Source organism: Oncorhynchus nerka, linkage group LG7, assembly GCF_034236695.1.
Source record: "Oncorhynchus nerka isolate Pitt River linkage group LG7, Oner_Uvic_2.0, whole genome shotgun sequence".
Lineage (NCBI taxonomy): Eukaryota > Metazoa > Chordata > Actinopteri > Salmoniformes > Salmonidae > Oncorhynchus > Oncorhynchus nerka.
This window is the reverse complement of record NC_088402.1, coordinates 18,356,624-18,376,300: the sequence shown is the minus strand read 5'-3', so window position 1 is coordinate 18,376,300 and position 19,677 is coordinate 18,356,624. Positions and strand designations below refer to the sequence as shown.

Genomic DNA, 19,677 nt, shown 5'->3' with positions numbered 1-19,677 from the left:
CCTTTAAACGAGGCTGTTTCTCCCCTTTAAACTAGGCTGTTTCTCTCCCCTTTAAACTAGGCTGTGTTTCTCCCCTTTAAACTAGGCTGTTTCTCCCCTTTAAACTAGGCTGTGTTTCTCCACTTTAAACTAGGCTGTGTTTCTCTCCCCTTTAAACTAGGCTGTTTCTCTCCCCTTTAAACTAGGCTGTGTTTCTCCCCTTTAAACTAGGCTGTTTCTCTCCCCTTTAAACTAGGCTGTGTTTCTCCACTTTAAACTAGGCTGTGTTTCTCCCCTTTAAACTAGGCTGTGTTTCTCTCCTTTAAACTAGGCTGTGTTTCTCTCCTTTAAACTAGGCTGTTTCTCTCCCCTTTAAACTAGGCTGTGTTTCTCCCCTTTAAACTAGGCTGTTTCTCTCCCCTTTAAACTAGGCTGTGTTTCTCTCCCCTTTAAACTAGGCTGTTTCTCTCCCCTTTAAACTAGGCTGTGTTTCTCTCCCCTTTAAACTAGGCTGTGTTTCTCCACTTTAAACTAGGCTGTGTTTCTCTCCCCTTTAAACTAGGCTGTGTTTCTCTCCCCTTTAAACTAGGCTGTGTTTCTCTCCCCTTTAAACTAGGCTGTATTTCTCTCCCCTTTAAACTAGGCTGTGTTTCTCTCCCCTTTAAACTAGGCTGTGTTTCTCTCCCCTTTAAACTAGGCTGTGTTTCTCTCCACTTTAAACTAGGCTGTTTCTCTCCTTTAAACTAGGCTGTTTCTCTCCTTTAAACTAGCCTGTTTCTCTCCTTTAAACTAGGCTGTTTCTCTCCTTTAAACTAGGCTGTTTCTCCCCTTTAAACTAGGCTGTGTTTCTCTCCCCTTTAAACTAGGCTGTGTTTCTCTCCCCTTTAAACTAGGCTGTTTCTCTCCCCTTTAAACTAGGCTGTGTTTCTCCCCTTTAAACTAGGCTGTTTCTCTCCACTTTAAACTAGGCTGTGTTTCTCTCCCCTTTAAACTAGGCTGTGTTTCTCCACTTTAAACTAGGCTGTGTTTCTCCCCTTTAAACGAGGCTGTTTCTCCCCTTTAAACTAGGCTGTTTCTCTCCCCTTTAAACTAGGCTGTGTTTCTCCCCTTTAAACTAGGCTGTTTCTCCCCTTTAAACTAGGCTGTGTTTCTCCACTTTAAACTAGGCTGTGTTTCTCTCCCCTTTAAACTAGGCTGTATTTCTCTCCCCTTTAAACTAGGCTGTTTCTCTCCCCTTTAAACTAGGCTGTGTTTCTCCCCTTTAAACTAGGCTGTTTCTCTCCCCTTTAAACTAGGCTGTGTTTCTCCACTTTAAACTAGGCTGTGTTTCTCCCCTTTAAACTAGGCTGTGTTTCTCCCCTTTAAACTAGGCTGTGTTTCTCTCCTTTAAACTAGGCTGTGTTTCTCTCCTTTAAACTAGGCTGTGTTTCTCTCCTTTAAACTAGGCTGTTTCTCTCCCCTTTAAACTAGGCTGTGTTTCTCCCCTTTAAACTAGGCTGTTTCTCTCCCATTTAAACTAGGCTGTGTTTCTCTCCCCTTTAAACTAGGCTGTTTCTCTCCCCTTTAAACTAGGCTGTATTTCTCTCCCCTTTAAACTAGGCTGTGTTTCTCCACTTTAAACTAGGCTGTGTTTCTCTCCCCTTTAAACTAGGCTGTGTTTCTATCCCCTTTAAACTAGGCTGTGTTTCTCTCCCCTTTAAACTAGGCTGTATTTCTCTCCCCTTTAAACTAGGCTGTGTTTCTCTCCTTTAAACTAGGCTGTGTTTCTCTCCTTTAAACTAGGCTGTGTTTCTCTCCTTTAAACTAGGCTGTTTCTCTCCCCTTTAAACTAGGCTGTGTTTCTCCCCTTTAAACTAGGCTGTTTCTCTCCCCTTTAAACTAGGCTGTGTTTCTCTCCCCTTTAAACTAGGCTGTTTCTCTCCCCTTTAAACTAGGCTATGTTTCTCACCTTTAAACTAGGCTGTGTTTCTCTCCTTTAAACTAGGCTGTGTTTCTCTCCTTTAAACTAGGCTGTGTTTCTCTCCCCTTTAAACTAGGCTGTTTCTCTCCCCTTTAAACTAGGCTGTGTTTCTCCCCTTTAAACTAGGCTGTTTCTCTCCCCTTTAAACTAGGCTTTGTTTCTCCACTTTAAACTAGGCTGTGTTTCTCCCCTTTAAACTAGGCTGTGTTTCTCTCCTTTAAACTAGGCTGTGTTTCTCTCCTTTAAACTAGGCTGTGTTTCTCTCCCCTTTAAACTAGGCTGTGTTTATCTCCACTTTAAACTAGGCTGTTTCTCTCCTTTAAACTAGGCTGTTTCTCTCCTTTAAACTAGGCTGTGTTTCTCTCCTTTAAACTAGGCTGTGTTTCTCCCCTTTAAACTAGGCTGTGTTTCTCCCCTTTAAACTAGGCTGTTTCTCTCCTTTAAACTAGGCTGTTTCTCTCCTTTAAACTAGGCTGTTTCTCTCCTTTAAACTAGGCTGTTTCTCTCCTTTAAACTAGGCTGTTTCTCCCCTTTAAACTAGGCTGTGTTTCTCTCCCCTTTAAACTAGGCTGTGTTTCTCTCCCCTTTAAACTAGGCTGTGTTTCTCTCCTTTAAACTAGGCTGTGTTTCTCCTTTAAACTAGGCTGTTTCTCTCCTTTAAACTAGGCTGTGTTTAACCCCTTTAAACTAGGCTGTGTTTCTCCCCTTTAAACTAGGCTGTGTTTCTCCACTTTAAACTAGGCCTTGTTTCTCCCCTTTAAACTAGGCTGTGTTTCTCCCCTTTAAACTAGGCTGTGTTTCTCCCCTTTGTCAGCCCTTACACACACACCTCCTGCCAGCTTCTCCAAGGAGAGAAGAGAACTGCGAAGGAGTGAGGGAGAGTTTGGGGTTTAAGATAAATGGTTCCATCCCTGTAATTGTATGTGGGACATTTATTTTGGTGGAGCCTAATATATTTTTTTTTACGTCAGAAAGGGACTGGTGTTCATGATTTAAAACACAAATTCAAATTTGCAGCTCAAGACAACGAACACAATTTATAACCTCAATGTTTTTCTTCCCTCCCACCTTCTACCTGTCTTCCTCATCATCTCTCTCTCTCTCTCTCTCTCTCTCTTTCTCTCTCTCTCTTGCTCTCGCTCTCTCTCTCAGTCCCTCCTGGAGGCCCACGACATGGTAGCCTCTAAGTGCTATGAGGCTGTGCCCCCAGCAGAGCTGTCCAATGAGGCGCTGGTGAACAGTGCTCTGATGCAGGCCGACGCTGTACGCATGATCGGCATCCGGAAGAAGGCTGGAGAACCACTGGTGAGAGGGAGACAGAGGGAGTCAGAAGGAGTCAGGGGGAGTCAGAGGGAGACAGAGGGAGACAGAGGGAGACCGAGGGAGACCGAGGGAGACCGAGGGAGTCAGAGGGAGTCAGAGGGAGACACAGGGAGTCAGAGGGAGACAGAGGGAGTCAGAGGGAGACAGAGGGAGTCAGAGGGAGACAGAGGAAGTCAGATGGAGACACAGGGAGACAGAGGGAGACAGAGGGAGTCAGAGGGAGACAGAGGGAGACAGAGGGAGTCAGAGGGAGTCAGAGGGAGACACAGGGAGTCAGAGGGAGACACAGGGAGTCAGAGGGAGGAGGGAGACACAGGGAGTCAGAGGGAGACAGAGGGAGACCGAGGGAGACCGAGGGAGTCAGAGGGAGTCAGAGGGAGTCAGAGGGAGACAGAGGGAGACAGAGGGAGACCGAGGGAGTCAGAGGGAGTCAGAGGGAGACAGATGGAGTCAGAGGGAGACAGAGGGAGTCAGAGGGAGTCAGAGGGAGACAGATGGAGACAGAGGGAGACAGAGGGAGTCAGAGGGAGTCAGAGGGAGACAGAGGGAGACAGAGGGAGACCGAGGGAGTCAGAGGGAGTCAGAGGGAGACAGAGGGAGTCAGAGGGAGACAGATGGAGACAGAGGGAGACAGAGGGAGTCAGAGGGAGACAGATGGAGTCAGAGGGAGACACAGGGAGTCAGAGGGAGACCGAGGGGGAGTGCGTATGTGCACATATTAGGTTGTTTGTGCGTGTGCGTGGGAGCATGTTTGTGTGTGTTTCTGCATCTCTGTAATATGATTTCATTGACCTTCCGTTCCTTCCCTCTCTCAGGGAGTGACGTTCAGAGTGGAGAAGGAGGAGCTGGTCATCGCTAGGATCCTCCACGGAGGAATGATTGACAGGCAGGGTCTGCTACACGTGGGTGACATCATAAAGGAAGTGAATGGGCGGGACGTAGGGAACAACCCCACTGAGCTGCAGGAGATGCTGAAGGACTGCAGCGGAGGAATCACTCTGAAGATACTGCCTAGTTATAGAGATGCACCTGCCCCACCACAGGTACACAAACACACACATGGATGCAAACATCTCTCTCTCTCTCTCTCTCTCTCAATCTCTCTCTCTCTCTCTCTCTCAGTAACCCCCCCCTGCTGCAGATGTTGTGTGGTGGTGGGGAGGGGCTGCTGGTAGTCTTGGGGCAGTCCCAGAATGCCTTGCTCTGGAATCTGGAATCATCCTCGAGTCTTCTTGGGTATGACACTACAAGCTTGGCACAACTGTATTTGGGGGGTTTCTCCCATTCTTCTCTGCAGACCCTCTCAAGCTCTGTCAGGTTGGATGGGGATCGTCCCTACACAGCTATTTTCAGGTCTCTCCAGAGATGTTTGATAGGGTTCAAGTCCAGGCTCTGGCTGGGCCACTAAAGGACATTCAGAGACTTGTCCCAAAGCTACTGCTGCGTTGTCTTGGCTGTGTGCTTAGGGTCATTGTTCTGTTGGAAGGTGCAGGAGGAGCAGGTTTTCATCAAGGATCCCTCTGTACTTTGCTCAGTTCATCTTTCCCTCGATCCTGATTAGTCTCCCAGTCTCTGCCACTGAAAGACATCCCCACAGCATGATGCTGCCACCACCATGCTTCACCGTAGGGATGGTGCCAGGTTTCCTCCAGACATGACGCTTGGCATTCAGGCCAAAGAGTTCAATCTTGGTTTCATCAGACCAGAGAATCTTGTTCAGGCCAAAGAGTCCTTAAGGTGCCTTTTGTAAACTCCAAGCGGGCTGTCATGTGCCTTTTACTGAGGAGTGGCTTCCGTCTGGCCACTTTACCATAAAGCCCTGATTGGTGGAGTGCTGCAGAGATGGTTGTCCTTCTGGAAGGTTCTCCCATCTCCGCAGAGGAACTCTGGAGCTCTGTCAGAGTGACCATTGGGTTCTTGGTCACTTCGGCCCTTCTCTCCTGATTGGTCAGTTTGACCGGGCGGACAGCTCTAGGAAGAGTCTTTTTGGTTCCAAACTTCTTTCATTTAAGAATGATGGAGGCCACTGTGTTCTTGGGGACCTTCAATGCTGCAGAAATGTTTTGGTACCCTTCCCCAGATCTGTACCTCGACACAATCCTGTCTCTGAGCTCTACGGACAATTCCTTCAATTCTTGGCTTAGTTTTTGCTCTGACATGCCCTGCCAACTGTGGGACCATATATAGACAGGCGTGTGCCTTTTCAAATCATGTCCAATCAATTGAATTTACAACAGTTGGACTCCAATCAAGTTGTAGAAACATCTCAAGGATGATCAATGGAAACAGGATGCACCTGAGCTCAATTTCGAGTCTCATGGCAAAGGGTCTGAATGCTTTATGTAAATAAGGTATTTCTGTCTTTTAAGTTTGAATACAAAATATCTAAAAACCTGTTTTCACTTTGACATTATGGGGTATTGTGTGTAGATTGATGAAGGAAAAAATAATTTGTCCCCCTTAAGTCACCATAGCAACAACAAAGCCACTACTTCTTCCTTAAAATAGTCAGAATTCATCTCAAATAAATCAAGTAATCTAATAAATTGTACAGTTTTTGCCGAGGAGGTCTTAGTCAAGCAGTTTTACAGCTAACTAGTTTGGTGCAGTAGTTAAAACATTTGCATGAAAACTAGTCTGTGTGCACTGCAGACAGTATTGGGTCAGCTGCTGCTGACTGCGCTCATGACTGATTTCTGATAACAGGTATACAACTTCATGATAAGCACCGTCAAACTATTGTAAATCTATTGTACATCATGCACAAGTTACACACTGTTTATCAGTGCCCCAAATCACTCGCTAGCTAAAGTTCCATCTATGTGTTTGTCAATGAAGCTAGCTAACGGGCACATTGAGCCAGCAGGCTACGTTAGCTAAATCAGCTTCTCAAGTCACTGTCTATTACAATCCCAAGTTAGTGGGCAAGTGGGCATGATGGTAATCCAAACCCAACCCTCATGTATAGCTCCCACTGGGTACACACTGGTTGAATCAACGTTGTTTCCACCTTGTGGAATAGGCGTTGAATTGATGTCTGTACCCAGTGGGCTAAGTCTTGACTACCTCAATTACACAAATCTCACACAACTCAGTTTTGGAATATACCGACTTTGGAATGTACTGATCCAAATATTCTTACACTTTTTAGTATGTTTTGGCACTGGAATAAATGTTTCTGACTAATATCAATGCCACATTGGCCATTTTCAACCTGAGAAGTATTGTTTTGCGTTCAGTTGCCCTTTAATTCTGTTTTAAACCAAAACTTCAGTCTAATCTCTAACATTTCAAAATGCAAATCATTACACCAACATTATCTACCTAGCTGTTGCAAACAGAGAGACTCATATAGTTTTAGGTTGTTTGTAGAAGCACCATTGATTACCATCATACCTCCCTTTTCTCAGGTGTACGTGCAACCACACTTTGACTACGATCCAGCCAATGACCATCTGATCCCGTGTCGAGAGGCGGGGATTGGCTTCAAGAGGGGGGACCTCCTTCAGATTGTCAACAGAGAGGACCCCAACTGGTGGCAGGTGATGATGATGACGTGTTTCAAGAGGACATTCTCCTCCACTAGATTTTATACATCCACACATTTACAGACCACATCCTCAAAAACAACAACTAACTGTTTTTATGTACTGGTTTTTAATGTTGTCTACTGGTTGATCACTGTACTCTGCTGGTTTGTACTGGTCTCTACTGGTTTTGAATATGTTACTACTGTCTACAGGTTTTGTATTGGTTTCTATAAATAGTAAATAGGATGTTTTATTGTCACATACACTGGATAGGTGCAGTGATATGTGTTGTTTTACAGGGTCAGTCATAGTAGTATGATATGTGTTGTTTTACAGGGTCAGTCATAGTAGTATGATAGGTGCAGTGATATGTGTTGTTTTACAGGGTCAGTCATAGTAGTATGATATGTGCAGTGATATGTGTTGTTTTACAGGGTCAGTCATAGTAGTATGATAGGTGCAGTGATATGTGTTGTTTTACAGGGTCAGTCATAGTAGTATGATAGGTGCAGTGATATGTGTTGTTTTACAGGGTCAGTCATAGTAGTATGATAGGTGCAGTGATATGTGTTGTTTTACAGGGTCAGTCATAGTAGTATGATAGGTGCAGTGATATGTGTTGTTTTACAGGGTCAATCATAGTAGTATGATAGGTGCAGTGATATGTGTTGTTTTACAGGGTCAGTCATAGTAGTATGATATGTGCAGTCATAGTAGTATGATAGGTGCAGTGATATGTGTTGTTTTACAGGGTCAGTCATAGTAGTATGATAGGTGCAGTGATATGTGTTGTTTTACAGGGTCAGTCATAGTAGTATGATATGTGTTGTTTTACAGGGTCAGTCATAGTAGTATGATAGGTGCAGTGATATGTGTTGTTTTACAGGGTCAGTCATAGTAGTATGATATGTGCAGTGATATGTGTTGTTTTACAGGGTCAGTCATAGTAGTATGATGAGGTTCAGTGATATGTGTTGTTTTAGGTGTTGTTTTACAGGGTCAGTCATAGTAGTATGATAGGTGCAGTGATATGTGTTGTTTTACAGGGTCAGTCATAGTAGTATGATATGTGTTGTTTTACAGGGTCAGTCATAGTAGTATGATATGTGCAGTGATATGTGTTGTTTTACAGGGTCAGTCATAGTAGTATGATATGTGCAGTGATATGTGTTGTTTTACAGGGTCAGTCATAGTAGTATGATATGTGCAGTGATATGTGTTGTTTTACAGGGTCAGTCATAGTAGTATGATATGTGCAGTGATATGTGTTGTTTTACAGGGTCAGTCATAGTAGTATGATAGGTGCAGTGATATGTGTTTTTTTTATATATTTTTTTATTTTTACCTTTATTTAACTAGGCAAGTCTGTTAACACATTCTTATTTTCAATGACGGCCTGGGAACAGTGGGTTAACTGCCTGTTCAGGGGCAGAACGACAGATTTGTACCTTGTCAGCTCGGGGGTTTGAACTCGCAACCTTCCGGTTACTAGTCCAACGCTCTAACCACTAGGGTGGTTACAGGGTCAGCCATAGAAGTACCGGGCCCCTGAAGCAAATAAGTGTTAAGTGCCTTGCTCAAGGGCACATGGACAGATTTTTCACCTTGTCGGCTCGGGTTTTTGAACCCACTCACTGGACTCTACCCGCACACTCTATTGGTCGTATACTGGTTTCTACTGGTCGTATACTGATTTCTACTAGTTGTATACTGATTTCTACTGGTCGTATACTGGTTTCTACTGGTCATATACTGGTTTCTACTGGTTTTATACTGATTTCTACTGCTTGTATACTAATTTCAACTAGTTGTATACTGATTTCTACTAGTTGTATACTGGTTTCTACTGGTCGTATACTGGTTTCTACTGGTCGTATACTGATTTCTACAGGTCGTATACTGATTTCTACTAGTTGTATACTGATTTCTACAAGTCGTATACTGATTTCTACTGGTCGTATACTGATTTCTACTAGTCGTATACTGATTTCTACAGGTTGTATACTGATTTCTACTGGTTGTATACTGATTTCTACAGGTTGTATACTGATTTCTACAGGTCGTATACTGATTTCTACTGGTTGAGTGACATCTGATGTGCTCTGTCCTGTATTAGGCATGTCATGTGGTTGGTGGAGCCACTGGACTGATCCCCAGTCAGTTTCTGGAGGAGAAGAGGAAAGCCTTCGTCCCACGAGACTTTGACGGCTCAGGTAGGCTTTACTTTGCCTCTTTGCTCCATTTCAGCAAGATGCGCTAAACTGTCAACGACTCCAGCCACCCAAGTCATAGACTGGACCCTACCCACACACTCACTGGACTCTACCCGCACACTCACTGCACTCTACCCGCACACTCACTGGACTCGACCCGCACACTCACTGGACTCGACCCGCACACTCACTGGACTCGACCCGCACACTCACTGGACTCTACCCGCACACTCACTGGACTCTACCCGCACACTCACTGCACTCTACCCGCACACTCACTGGACTCGACCCGCACACTCACTGGACTCGACCCGCACACTCACTGGACTCGACCCGCACACTCACTGGACTCGACCCGCACACTCACTGGACTCTACCCGCACACTCACTGGACTCTACCCGCACACTCACTGGACTCTACCCGCACACTCACTGGACTCGACCCGCACACTCACTGGACTCTACCCGCACACTAACTGGACTCTACCCGCACACTAACTGGACTCTACCCGCACACTCACTGGACTCTACCCGCACACTCACTGGACTCTACCCGCACACTCACTGGACTCTACCCGCACACTCACTGGACTCTACCCGCACACTCACTGGACTCGGACCCGCACACTCACTGGACTCGACCCGCACACTCACTGGACTCTACCCGCACACTCACTGGACTCTACCCGCACACTCACTGGACTCTACCCGCACACTAACTGGACTCTACCCGCACACTCACTGGACTCTACCCGCACACTCACTGGACTCTACCCGCACACTCACTGGACTCTACCCACACACTCACTGGACTCTACCCACACACTCACTGGACTCTACCCACACACTCACTGGACTCTACCCACACACTCACTGGACTCTACCCACACACTCACTGGACTCTACCCACACACTCACTGGACTCTACCCACACACTCACTGGACTCTACCCACACACTCACTGGACTCTACCCACACACTCACTGGACTCTACCCACACACACACACATGCATATTGACACCACACACACACACATACACACACACACACACACACGCATATTGACACCATACACACACACACATGGCATATTGACACCACACACACACACACGCATATTGACACCACACACACACACACATGCATATTGACACCACACACCCGTAGACACACTTTCACACTCTTCACATATGCTGCAGCTACTCTGTTTATTATCTATCGTGATTGACTGGTCACTTTACCTTCACCCCTACCTACATCTACCATACTTCATGGTGCCCTTGCACATTGACTCGCTACCAGTACTCTATCTCTATAGTCTCTTTATTGATATTTTATTCGGTTACTGTTTATTTAGAAATGTGTTTCAAATTGTTCTTACTTTTTAATTCTGCATTGTTGGGAAAGGGCTCGTAAATAAACATTTTACGGTAAAGTCTACACCTGTGGTATTCAGTGCATGTGATGAATATAATTTGATTTGAACTGAGCTGACTGGCTCATGCTCTGAGCAACTCTGAGAGGACCTTTTCCATGACACATCCATGACAGTGAAGAGCACTTACTTGAAATAGTTTAGTTTAAACTGTGAGGCCAGCCAATGAAGTCATAATGATTTAATAGATTGTTACCTTAGAATGGGTTGAGCCTGCCCCCTTGTGGCCTTCAGATGCAAAGACGGATAGGGAAGACTTGCTTGCACTTATTGATGTGTGTATTGATGTGTATTGACGTGTGTTCATGTGTGTTAACGTGTGTTGATGTGTATTGGTGTGTGTTGGTGTGTGTTGATGTGTATTGATGTATAATGATGTGTATTGATGTGTACTGATGTGTATTGATGTGTACTGATGTGTACTGACGTGTGTTGATGTGTACTGATGTGTACTGATGTGTATTAATGTGTACTGATGTGTAATGATGTGTACTGATGTGTATTAATGTGTACTGATGTGTAATGATGTGTGTTGATGTGTGTTGATGTGTACTGATGTGTAATGATGTGTACTGATGTGTATTAATGTGTACTGATGTGTAATGATGTGTATTGATGTGTACTGATGTGTATTGATGTGTACTGATGTGTACTGATGTGTATTAATGTGTACTGATGTGTAATGATGTGTGTTGATGTGTGTTGATGTGTACTGATGTGTATTAATGTGTACTGATGTGTAATGATGTGTGTTGATGTGTGTTGATGTGTACTGATGTGTATTAATGTGTACTGGTGTGTATTGATATGTACTGACGTGTGTCAACAGGGATCCTGTGTGGTACAATAACTGGAAAGAAAAAGAAAAAAATGATGTACCTAACAGCCAAGAATGCAGGTAAGAATTCATACCCTTCTCTCATTGGCTAAATCTATCATGGCTCATTCTTGTCATTGGTTGTTTGTGCTCGGGCTCACTCTTTTACTTCCTGACTTGTGTAGTTCCCCATTTACTGATCGACTGTTTATGTCCACATTCCCTTCCCTTATTGACTGACAACTCTACATTCTCCTGTCTGGTTGGCTAACTCTCCTGTGTTCCTCTCTGTGATTGGCTGAGGGTAGAGTTTGATAGGCACGAGCTGCAGATCTATGAGGAGGTGGCCAAGATGCCCCCGTTCCAGAGGAAGACCTTGGTTCTGATTGGAGCGCAGGGGGTGGGCCGCCGTAGCCTCAAGAACCGACTGGTGGTCCTCAACCCAACACACTTCGGAACCACCATCCCCTGTGAGTCTGCAACCCATACTGTTGTAATTACTGTTGTAATTGCTGGTGTAATTATTGTTGTAATTACTGTTGTAATTACTGGTGTAATTACTGTTCTAATTACTGTTCTAATTCTATTTCTATGGTAGAACCCCCCCCCCCTCCTCCAGAACCTAATGGACCACTGTACGCTCAGTACTCTCTGTCAGATCAGACAGAAACCCAATAGAATGTTTAATTTGAATGTTTTAAGTCAGACTCACTAGTGAGCTTCCCCCAATGCTCCACTCTTCTCTTCACTCATTCATGTGCGTTCTCTCTCATCTGTCTCTTATTTTCTCTCCTCCCTCTTTCTTCTCTCTAACTCTCTCTCTTTTTCTTATCTTTCCTCCCTCTCGCTACTCTCTCATCTGTCTCTTATTTTCTCTCCTCCCTCTTTCTTCTCTCTAACTCTCTCTCTCTTTTCTTATCTTTCCTCCCTCTCGCTTCTCTCTCATCTGTCCCTTATTATCTCTCCTCCCTCTTTCTTCTCTCTAACTCTCTCTTTTCTTATCTTTCCTCCCTCGCTTCTCTCTCATCTGTCTCTTATTATCTCTCCTCCCTCTTTCTTCTCTCTCTCTCTCTCTTTTCTTATCTTTCCTCCCTCTCGCTTCTCTCTCATCTGTCTCTTATTATCTCTCCTCCCTCTTTCTTCTATCTCTAACTCTCTCTTTTCTTATCTTTCCTCCCTCTCACTTCTCTCTCATCTGTCTCTTCTTATCTCTCCTCCCTCTTTCTTCTCTCTCTCTCTCTCTTTTCTTATCTTTCCTCCCTCTCGCTTCTCTCTCATCTGTCTCTTATCTCTCCTCCCTCTTTCTTCTCTCTCTAACTCTCTCTTTTCTTATCTTTCCTCCCTCTCACTTCTCTCTCATCTGTCTCTTATCTCTCCTCCCTCTTTCTTCTCTCTCTCTCTCTTTTCTTATCTTTCCTCCCTCTCATCTCTCTCATCTGTCTCTTATTATCTCTCCTCCCTCTTTCTTCTCTCTCTCTCTTTTTCTTATCTTTCCTCCCTCTTCTCTCTCATCTGTCTCTTATTATCTCTCCTCCCTCTTTCTCTCTCTCTCTTTTCTTATCTTTCCTCCCTCTCGCTTCTCTCTCATCTGTCTCTTATTATCTCTCCTCCCTCTTTCTTCTCTCTCTCTCTCTTTTCTTATCTTTCCTCCCTCGCTTCTCTCTCATCTGTCTCTTATTATCTCTCCTCCCTCTTTCTCTCTCTCTCTTTTCTTATCTTTCCTCCCTCTCGCTTCTCTCTCATCTGTCTCTTATTATCTCTCCTCCCTCTTTCTTCTCTCTAACTCTCTCTCTATTTTCTTATCTCTCCTCCCTCTCGCTTCTCTCTCATCTGTCTCTTATTATCTCTCCTCCCTCTTTCTTCTCTCTCTAACTCTCTCTTTTCTTATCTTTCCTCCCTCTCACTTCTCTCTCATCTGTCTCTTATCTCTCCTCCCTCTTTCTTCTCTCTCTCTCTCTTTTCTTATCTTTCCTCCCTCGCTTCTCTCTCATCTGTCTCTTATTATCTCTCCTCCCTCTTTCTCTCTCTCTCTTTTTTCTTATCTTTCCTCCCTCTCGCTTCTCTCTCATCTGTCTCTTATTATCTCTCCTCCCTCTTTCTTCTCTCTAACTCTCTCTCTATTTTCTTATCTCTCCTCCCTCTCGCTTATCTCTCATCTGTCTCTTATTATCTCTCCTCCCTCTTTCTTCTCTCCAACTCTCTCTCTATTTTCTTATCTTTCCTCCCTCTCGCTTCTCTCTAACTGTCTCTCTGTTCTTGTCGCTCCTCTCCTCCATCCACCGCTCCTTCCTCAGTCACCTCCAGGCGTCCCCGTGACGATGAGCTGGACGGTAACTCATACCAGTTCGTAACACGGACGGAGATGGAGGCGGACGTGAAGGCGGGCCGTTACCTGGAGCACGGCGAGTACGACGGGAACCTCTACGGAACCAAGATGGACTCCATCCACGAGGTGGTGGACACGAGACGAACCTGCATCCTGGATGTCAACCCACAGGTCACAATCAAATCAAACGTTGTAGTGCATTTAAAAAGTGCAACATAGTTTTACTGTAAAACAACACCTTTCAATTCCAGATAGAATCCTAGTATGAGATACTGCACATATGTGCCTGTGGTTTCCTGCCTGTCTGTGGATATCTGCCTGTCTCTCTGTCAGCCTGCCTTCCTGTCTGTGTGTCTGTAGATATCTGTCTATCTGTCTGCAGATGTCTGTCTCTCTGTTGGATGTCTTTGTCATCTCTAGCTGGTTCACTGACCCTCTCTCTGTCTGGACAGTAGGCTCTGAAGGTACTAAAGACAGCAGAGTTCATGCCATATGTGGTGTTCATCGCAGCACCAGAGTTTGAGACGCTCAAGGCCATGCACAAAGCTACGGTGGACGCCGGAATCACCACCAAACAACTCACGGTCAGGACCTTTTCCTGGGCATAGACACAACCACTTATTCCTAGAGTATTTTCACATTTTGCTTTCTGGTATCCTTCCATTGTAATATGATTTCAGGGCGTAACACAGGTTTTTATGGAACATTATCTTGCTAGAACATACAACACTCACATAGTGTACTTGTTACCCATAGTGCATCACAGTAAGGTTCACACACACACTCACCCTCTGTCTCTGTCAGGATGTGGATCTGAGGAAGACTGTTGATGAGAGTGCTCGTATCCAGAGGGCATACAACCACTATTTCGACCTCATCATCACCAACGACAACCTGGATCGCGCCTTCGAGACGCTACAGGCTGCCGTCGACAAACTCTGCTCCGAACCACAGTGGGTCCCCGTTAACTGGGTCTACTGAACCCCAACAGGACACTGTCTAACTGGGTCTACTGAACCCCAACCGGACACTGTCTGACTGGGTCTACTGAACTCCAACCGGACACTGTCTAACTGGGTCTACTGAACCCCAACCGGACACTGTCTAACTGGGTCTACTGAACCCCAACCGGACACTGTCTGACTGGGTCTACTGAACCCCAACCGGACACTGTCTAACTGGGTCTACTGAACCCCAACCGGACACTGTCTGACTGGGTCTACTGAACCCCAACCGGACACTGTCTGACTGGGTCTACTGAACCCCAGCCGGACACTGTCTAACTGGGTCTACTGAACCCCAACCGGACACTGTCTGACTGGGTCTACTGAACCTCGACCGGACACTGTCTAACTGGGTCTACTGAACCCCAACCGGACACTGTCTGACTGGGTCAACTTGACCCCGACCGGACACTGTCTGACTGGGTCAACTTGACCCCGAACGGACACTGTCTGACTGGGTCAACTTGACCCCGACCGGACACTGTCTGACTGGGTCAACTTGACCCCGAACGGACACCGTCTGACTGGGTCAACTTGACCGTGCGTGTTCAACCACCGAGGCAGGGGAAAGGACATGAGAAAGGGGGTTGGTAATCTGTGGTACTCTGACGGGGTGGAAAACCAACCAAACCAAGCGCCTCCTCCTCTCTCCTTACCTCCTGCACACAATGCAACTGTTTTCTTCAGGAAACTCGAAGGGAAAGACTTCTTATATATTTTGGTATTTTGTAACTTTTTACGAACAATCTTTCTATTGATACCAACCTGGAATTCAAAAACATGAAAAAATAAACATCAAGGCCAAACATTTGAGCCATATTTTTTAATTGATTTGTTTTTACGTTCGTTTTTTTGTAGTTGTATCCCTGAGAACGAATGATGTTTTCTCTTCTTGTCTGGGGACTGCTCTAGAAAGAGGATTTATTATTGTTATATCAACACAGGTCAATAATGAAGATGAGACACTATGCAATATTCCAGAACTCTGAGCAGTGTTGCCAAGGAAACCTTTTTACGGCGCATGTCATTGCTATGACAACTAGTGTGTCTCAGACCGAATCCTGTGGACACCCCTTGTGTGATTGTCGTAGACCGCCCCCCCCCCTCCAAATACCCTACAGTGTACTGTTAGGCTACCCCCTGACGTTTGTATTTACCTCTTTAGAATTGTGACCTCAGCAAAAATGAACTTGTCTGAATATCTATCCCTCACACATCCTACAAAGAGAATGAAAGGAAAAGAGCTTTACACTTTACATTGTACTATTGAATATCAGCATTTAAACACGGTGTTTCTTCGTCTTTCTTTTACTACCGTAGGATTCACTGTCTTTTGTGGCTATGATGATCATTTTTAGCTTAGTGACTCTTTTTGTCTCCCATGATCCTTTACTTTGTGTTTTCTATATTGAACAGACTACATCCTGCTTTTACCATTCCCCATCTACCCTGATCTGTATGTAAGTTTTTTAATTAGTTGATGTGGCACGAAACAATACTATCCCACAGTCCTCCTCCGGTGTCAAAGCACCAAAGCCCTCCTCCAGTGTCTCCCACAGTCCTCCGGTGTCTCCCAGAGTCCTCCCACAGTCCTCCTCCGGTGTCTCCCACAGTCCTCCTCCGGTGTCTCCCACAGTCCTCCTCCGGTGTCTCCCACAGTCCTCCTCCCCCAGTGTCTCCCACAGTCCTCCTCCCCCAGTGTCTCCCACAGTCCTCCTCCAGTGTCTCCACAGTCCTCCCCAGTGTCTCCCACAGTCCTCCCCCAGTGTCTCCCACAGTCCTCCCCAGTGTCTCCCCACAGTCCTCCTCCGTGTCTCCCACAGTCCTCCTCCCCAGTGTCTCCCACAGTCCTCCTCCCCCAGTGTCTCCCACAGTCCTCCTCCCCCAGTGTCTCCCACAGTCCTCCTCCAGTGTCTCCCACAGTCCTCCTCCAGTGTCTCCACAGTCCTCCCCCAGTGTCTCCCACAGTCCTCCCCCAGTGTCTCCCACAGTCCTCCCCCAGTGTCTCCCACAGTCCTCCTCCGGTGTCTCCCACAGTCCTCCTCCCCCAGTGTCTCCCACAGTCCTCCTCCAGTGTCTCCCACAGTCCTCCTCCAGTGTCTCCACAGTCCTCCCCCAGTGTCTCCCACAGTCCTCCCCAGTGTCTCCCACAGTCCTCCCCAGTGTCTCCCACAGTCCTCCTCCGGTGTCTCCCACAGTTCTCCCCGGTGTCTCCCACAGTCCTCCCCCCAGTGTCTCCCACAGTCCTCCCCGGTGTCTCCCACAGTCCTCCCCCCCAGTGTCTCCCACAGTCCTCCTCCCCCAGTGTCTCCCACAGTCCTCCTCCAGTGTCTCCCACAGTCCTCCCCAGTGTCTCCCACAGTCCTCCCCCAGTGTCTCCCACAGTCCTCCCCCAGTGTCTCCCCTCCCCCAGTGTCTCCCACAGTCCTAGTGTCTCCACTGTCTCCCACAGTCCTCTCCACTGTCTCCCACAGTCCTCCTCCAGTGTCTCCCACAGTCCTCCTCCACTGTCTCCCACAGTCCTACTCCACTGTCTCCCACAGTCCTACTCCACTGTCTCCCACAGTCCTACTCCACTGTCTCCCACAGTCCTCCTCCAGTCCTCTCCAGTGTCTCCCACAGTCCTCCAGTGTCTCCACTGTCTCCCACAGTCCTACTCCACTGTCTCCCACAGTCCTCCTCCAGTGTCTCCCACAGTCCTACTCCAGTGTCTCCCACAGTCCTACTCCAGTGTCTCCCACAGTCCTCCCCCGGTGTCTCCCACAGTCCTACTCCGGTGTCTCCCACAGTCCTCCCCCGGTGTCTCCCACAGTCCTCCTCCCCCAGTGTCTCCCACAGTCCTACTCCAGTGTCTCCCACAGTCCTCCCCCGGTGTCTCCCACAGTCCTCCTCCAGTGTCTCCCACAGTCCTCCCCAGTGTCTCCCACAGTCCTCTCCAGTGTCTCCCACAGTCCTCCTCCAGTGTCTCCCACAGTCCTACTCCACTGTCTCCCACAGTCCTCTCCACTGTCTCCCACAGTCCTCCTCCAGTGTCTCCCACAGTCCTCCTCCAGTGTCTCCCACAGTCCTACTCCACTGTCTCCCACAGTCCTCCCAGTGTCTCCCACAGTCCTCCTCCAGTGTCTCCCACAGTCCTCTCCACTGTCTCCCACAGTCCTCCTCCACTGTCTCCCACAGTCCTCCTCCAGTGTCTCCCACAGTCCTCCTCCAGTGTCTCCCACAGTCCTACTCCAGTGTCTCCCACAGTCCTCCTCCAGTGTCTCCCACAGTCCTCCTCCAGTGTCTCCCACAGTCCTCCTCCAGTGTCTCCCACAGTCCTACTCCAGTGTCTCCCACAGTCCTACTCCAGTGTCTCCCACAGTCCTACTCCAGTGTCTCCCACAGTCCTACTCCACTGTCTCCCACAGTCCTCTCCACTGTCTCCCACAGTCCTACTCCAGGTGTCTCCCACAGTCCTACTCCGGTGTCTCCCACAGTCCTACTCCACTGTCTCCCACAGTCCTACTCCAGTGTCTCCCACAGTCCTACTCCAGTGTCTCCCACAGTCCTACTCCACTGTCTCCCACAGTCCTACTCCACTGTCTCCCACAGTCCTACTCCACTGTCTCCCACAGTCCTACTCCACTGTCTCCCACAGTCCTACTCCACTGTCTCCCACAGTCCTCCTCCAGTGTCTCCCACAGTCCTCCTCCAGTGTCTCCCACAGTCCTCCTCCCCCAGTGTCTCCCACAGTCCTACTCCAGTGTCTCCCACAGTCCTCCCCCGGTGTCTCCCACAGTCCTCCTCCAGTGTCTCCCACAGTCCTCCCCCAGTGTCTCCCACAGTCCTACTCCAGTGTCTCCCACAGTCCTACTCCACTGTCTCCCACAGTCCTACTCCACTGTCTCCCACAGTCCTACTCCACTGTCTCCCACAGTCCTCCTCCAGTGTCTCCCACAGTCCTCCTCCACTGTCTCCCACAGTCCTCCTCCAGTGTCTCCCACAGTCCTACTCCACTGTCTCCCACAGTCCTACTCCACTGTCTCCCACAGTCCTCCTCCAGTGTCTCCCACAGTCCTACTCCAGTGTCTCCCACAGTCCTACTCCAGTGTCTCCCACAGTCCTACTCCAGTGTCTCCCACAGTCCTCCCCCGGTGTCTCCCACAGTCCTACTCCGGTGTCTCCCACAGTCCTCCCCCGGTGTCTCCCACAGTCCTCCTCCCCCAGTGTCTCCCACAGTCCTACTCCAGTGTCTCCCACAGTCCTCCCCCGGTGTCTCCCACAGTCCTCCTCCAGTGTCTCCCACAGTCCTCCCCCAGTGTCTCCCACAGTCCTACTCCAGTGTCTCCCACAGTCCTCCTCCAGTGTCTCCCACAGTCCTACTCCACTGTCTCCCACAGTCCTACTCCACTGTCTCCCACAGTCCTCCTCCAGTATCTCCCACAGTCCTACTCCAGTGTCTCCCACAGTCCTACTCCAGTGTCTCCCACAGTCCTACTCCACTGTCTCCCACAGTCCTCCTCCAGTGTCTCCCACAGTCCTCCTCCAGTGTCTCCCACAGTCCTACTCCAGTGTCTCCCACAGTCCTACTCCACTGTCTCCCACAGTCCTACTCCGGTGTCTCCCACAGTCCTACTCCGGTGTCTCCCACAGTCCTACTCCACTGTCTCCCACAGTCCTCCTCCAGTGTCTCCCACAGTCCTACTCCAGTGTCTCCCACAGTCCTACTCCAGTGTCTCCCACAGTCCTACTCCAGTGTCTCCCACAGTCCTACTCCACTGTCTCCCACAGTCCTACTCCAGTGTCTCCCACAGTCCTCCTCCAGTGTCTCCCACAGTCCTCCTCCAGTGTCTCCCACAGTCCTACTCCAGTGTCTCCCACAGTCCTACTCCAGTGTCTCCCACAGTCCTCCTCCAGTGTCTCCCACAGTCCTCCTCCAGTGTCTCCCACAGTCCTACTCCAGTGTCTCCCACAGTCCTACTCCAGTGTCTCCCACAGTCCTACTCCAGTGTCTCCCACAGTCCTACTCCACTGTCTCCCACAGTCCTACTCCAGTGTCTCCCACAGTCCTACTCCGGTGTCAAAGCACCAAAGCCCTCCTGTGCTGTAA

At 47.9% G+C, this 19,677-nt stretch overlaps 2 protein-coding genes across 4 annotated transcripts in view; both read left to right on the top strand.

The window, feature by feature from the left end:
• Positions 1-16,368, top strand: part of LOC115120345 (protein PALS2-like) — a 26,090-nt gene extending 9,722 nt beyond the window's left edge. For all 3 annotated transcript variants that reach the window (XM_065020276.1, XM_065020278.1, XM_065020277.1), the window contains 9 exons: positions 3,092-3,244; positions 4,078-4,305; positions 6,673-6,804; positions 8,909-9,005; positions 11,271-11,339; positions 11,567-11,728; positions 13,553-13,755; positions 14,040-14,168; positions 14,389-16,368. In XM_065020276.1, the coding sequence (XP_064876348.1) occupies positions 3,092-3,244; positions 4,078-4,305; positions 6,673-6,804; positions 8,909-9,005; positions 11,271-11,339; positions 11,567-11,728; positions 13,553-13,755; positions 14,040-14,168; positions 14,389-14,565 (1,350 nt within the window). In that variant the 3' untranslated portion in view covers positions 14,566-16,368. The remainder of the gene's footprint in view (positions 1-3,091; positions 3,245-4,077; positions 4,306-6,672; positions 6,805-8,908; positions 9,006-11,270; positions 11,340-11,566; positions 11,729-13,552; positions 13,756-14,039; positions 14,169-14,388) is intronic.
• LOC135572614 (uncharacterized) lies at positions 16,069-19,677 on the top strand. Its single transcript, XM_065021035.1, has 2 exons — positions 16,069-16,985; positions 18,735-19,677. Exons 1-2 carry the CDS (start codon positions 16,069-16,071, stop codon positions 19,675-19,677), a joined length of 1,860 nt encoding a protein of 619 aa, XP_064877107.1.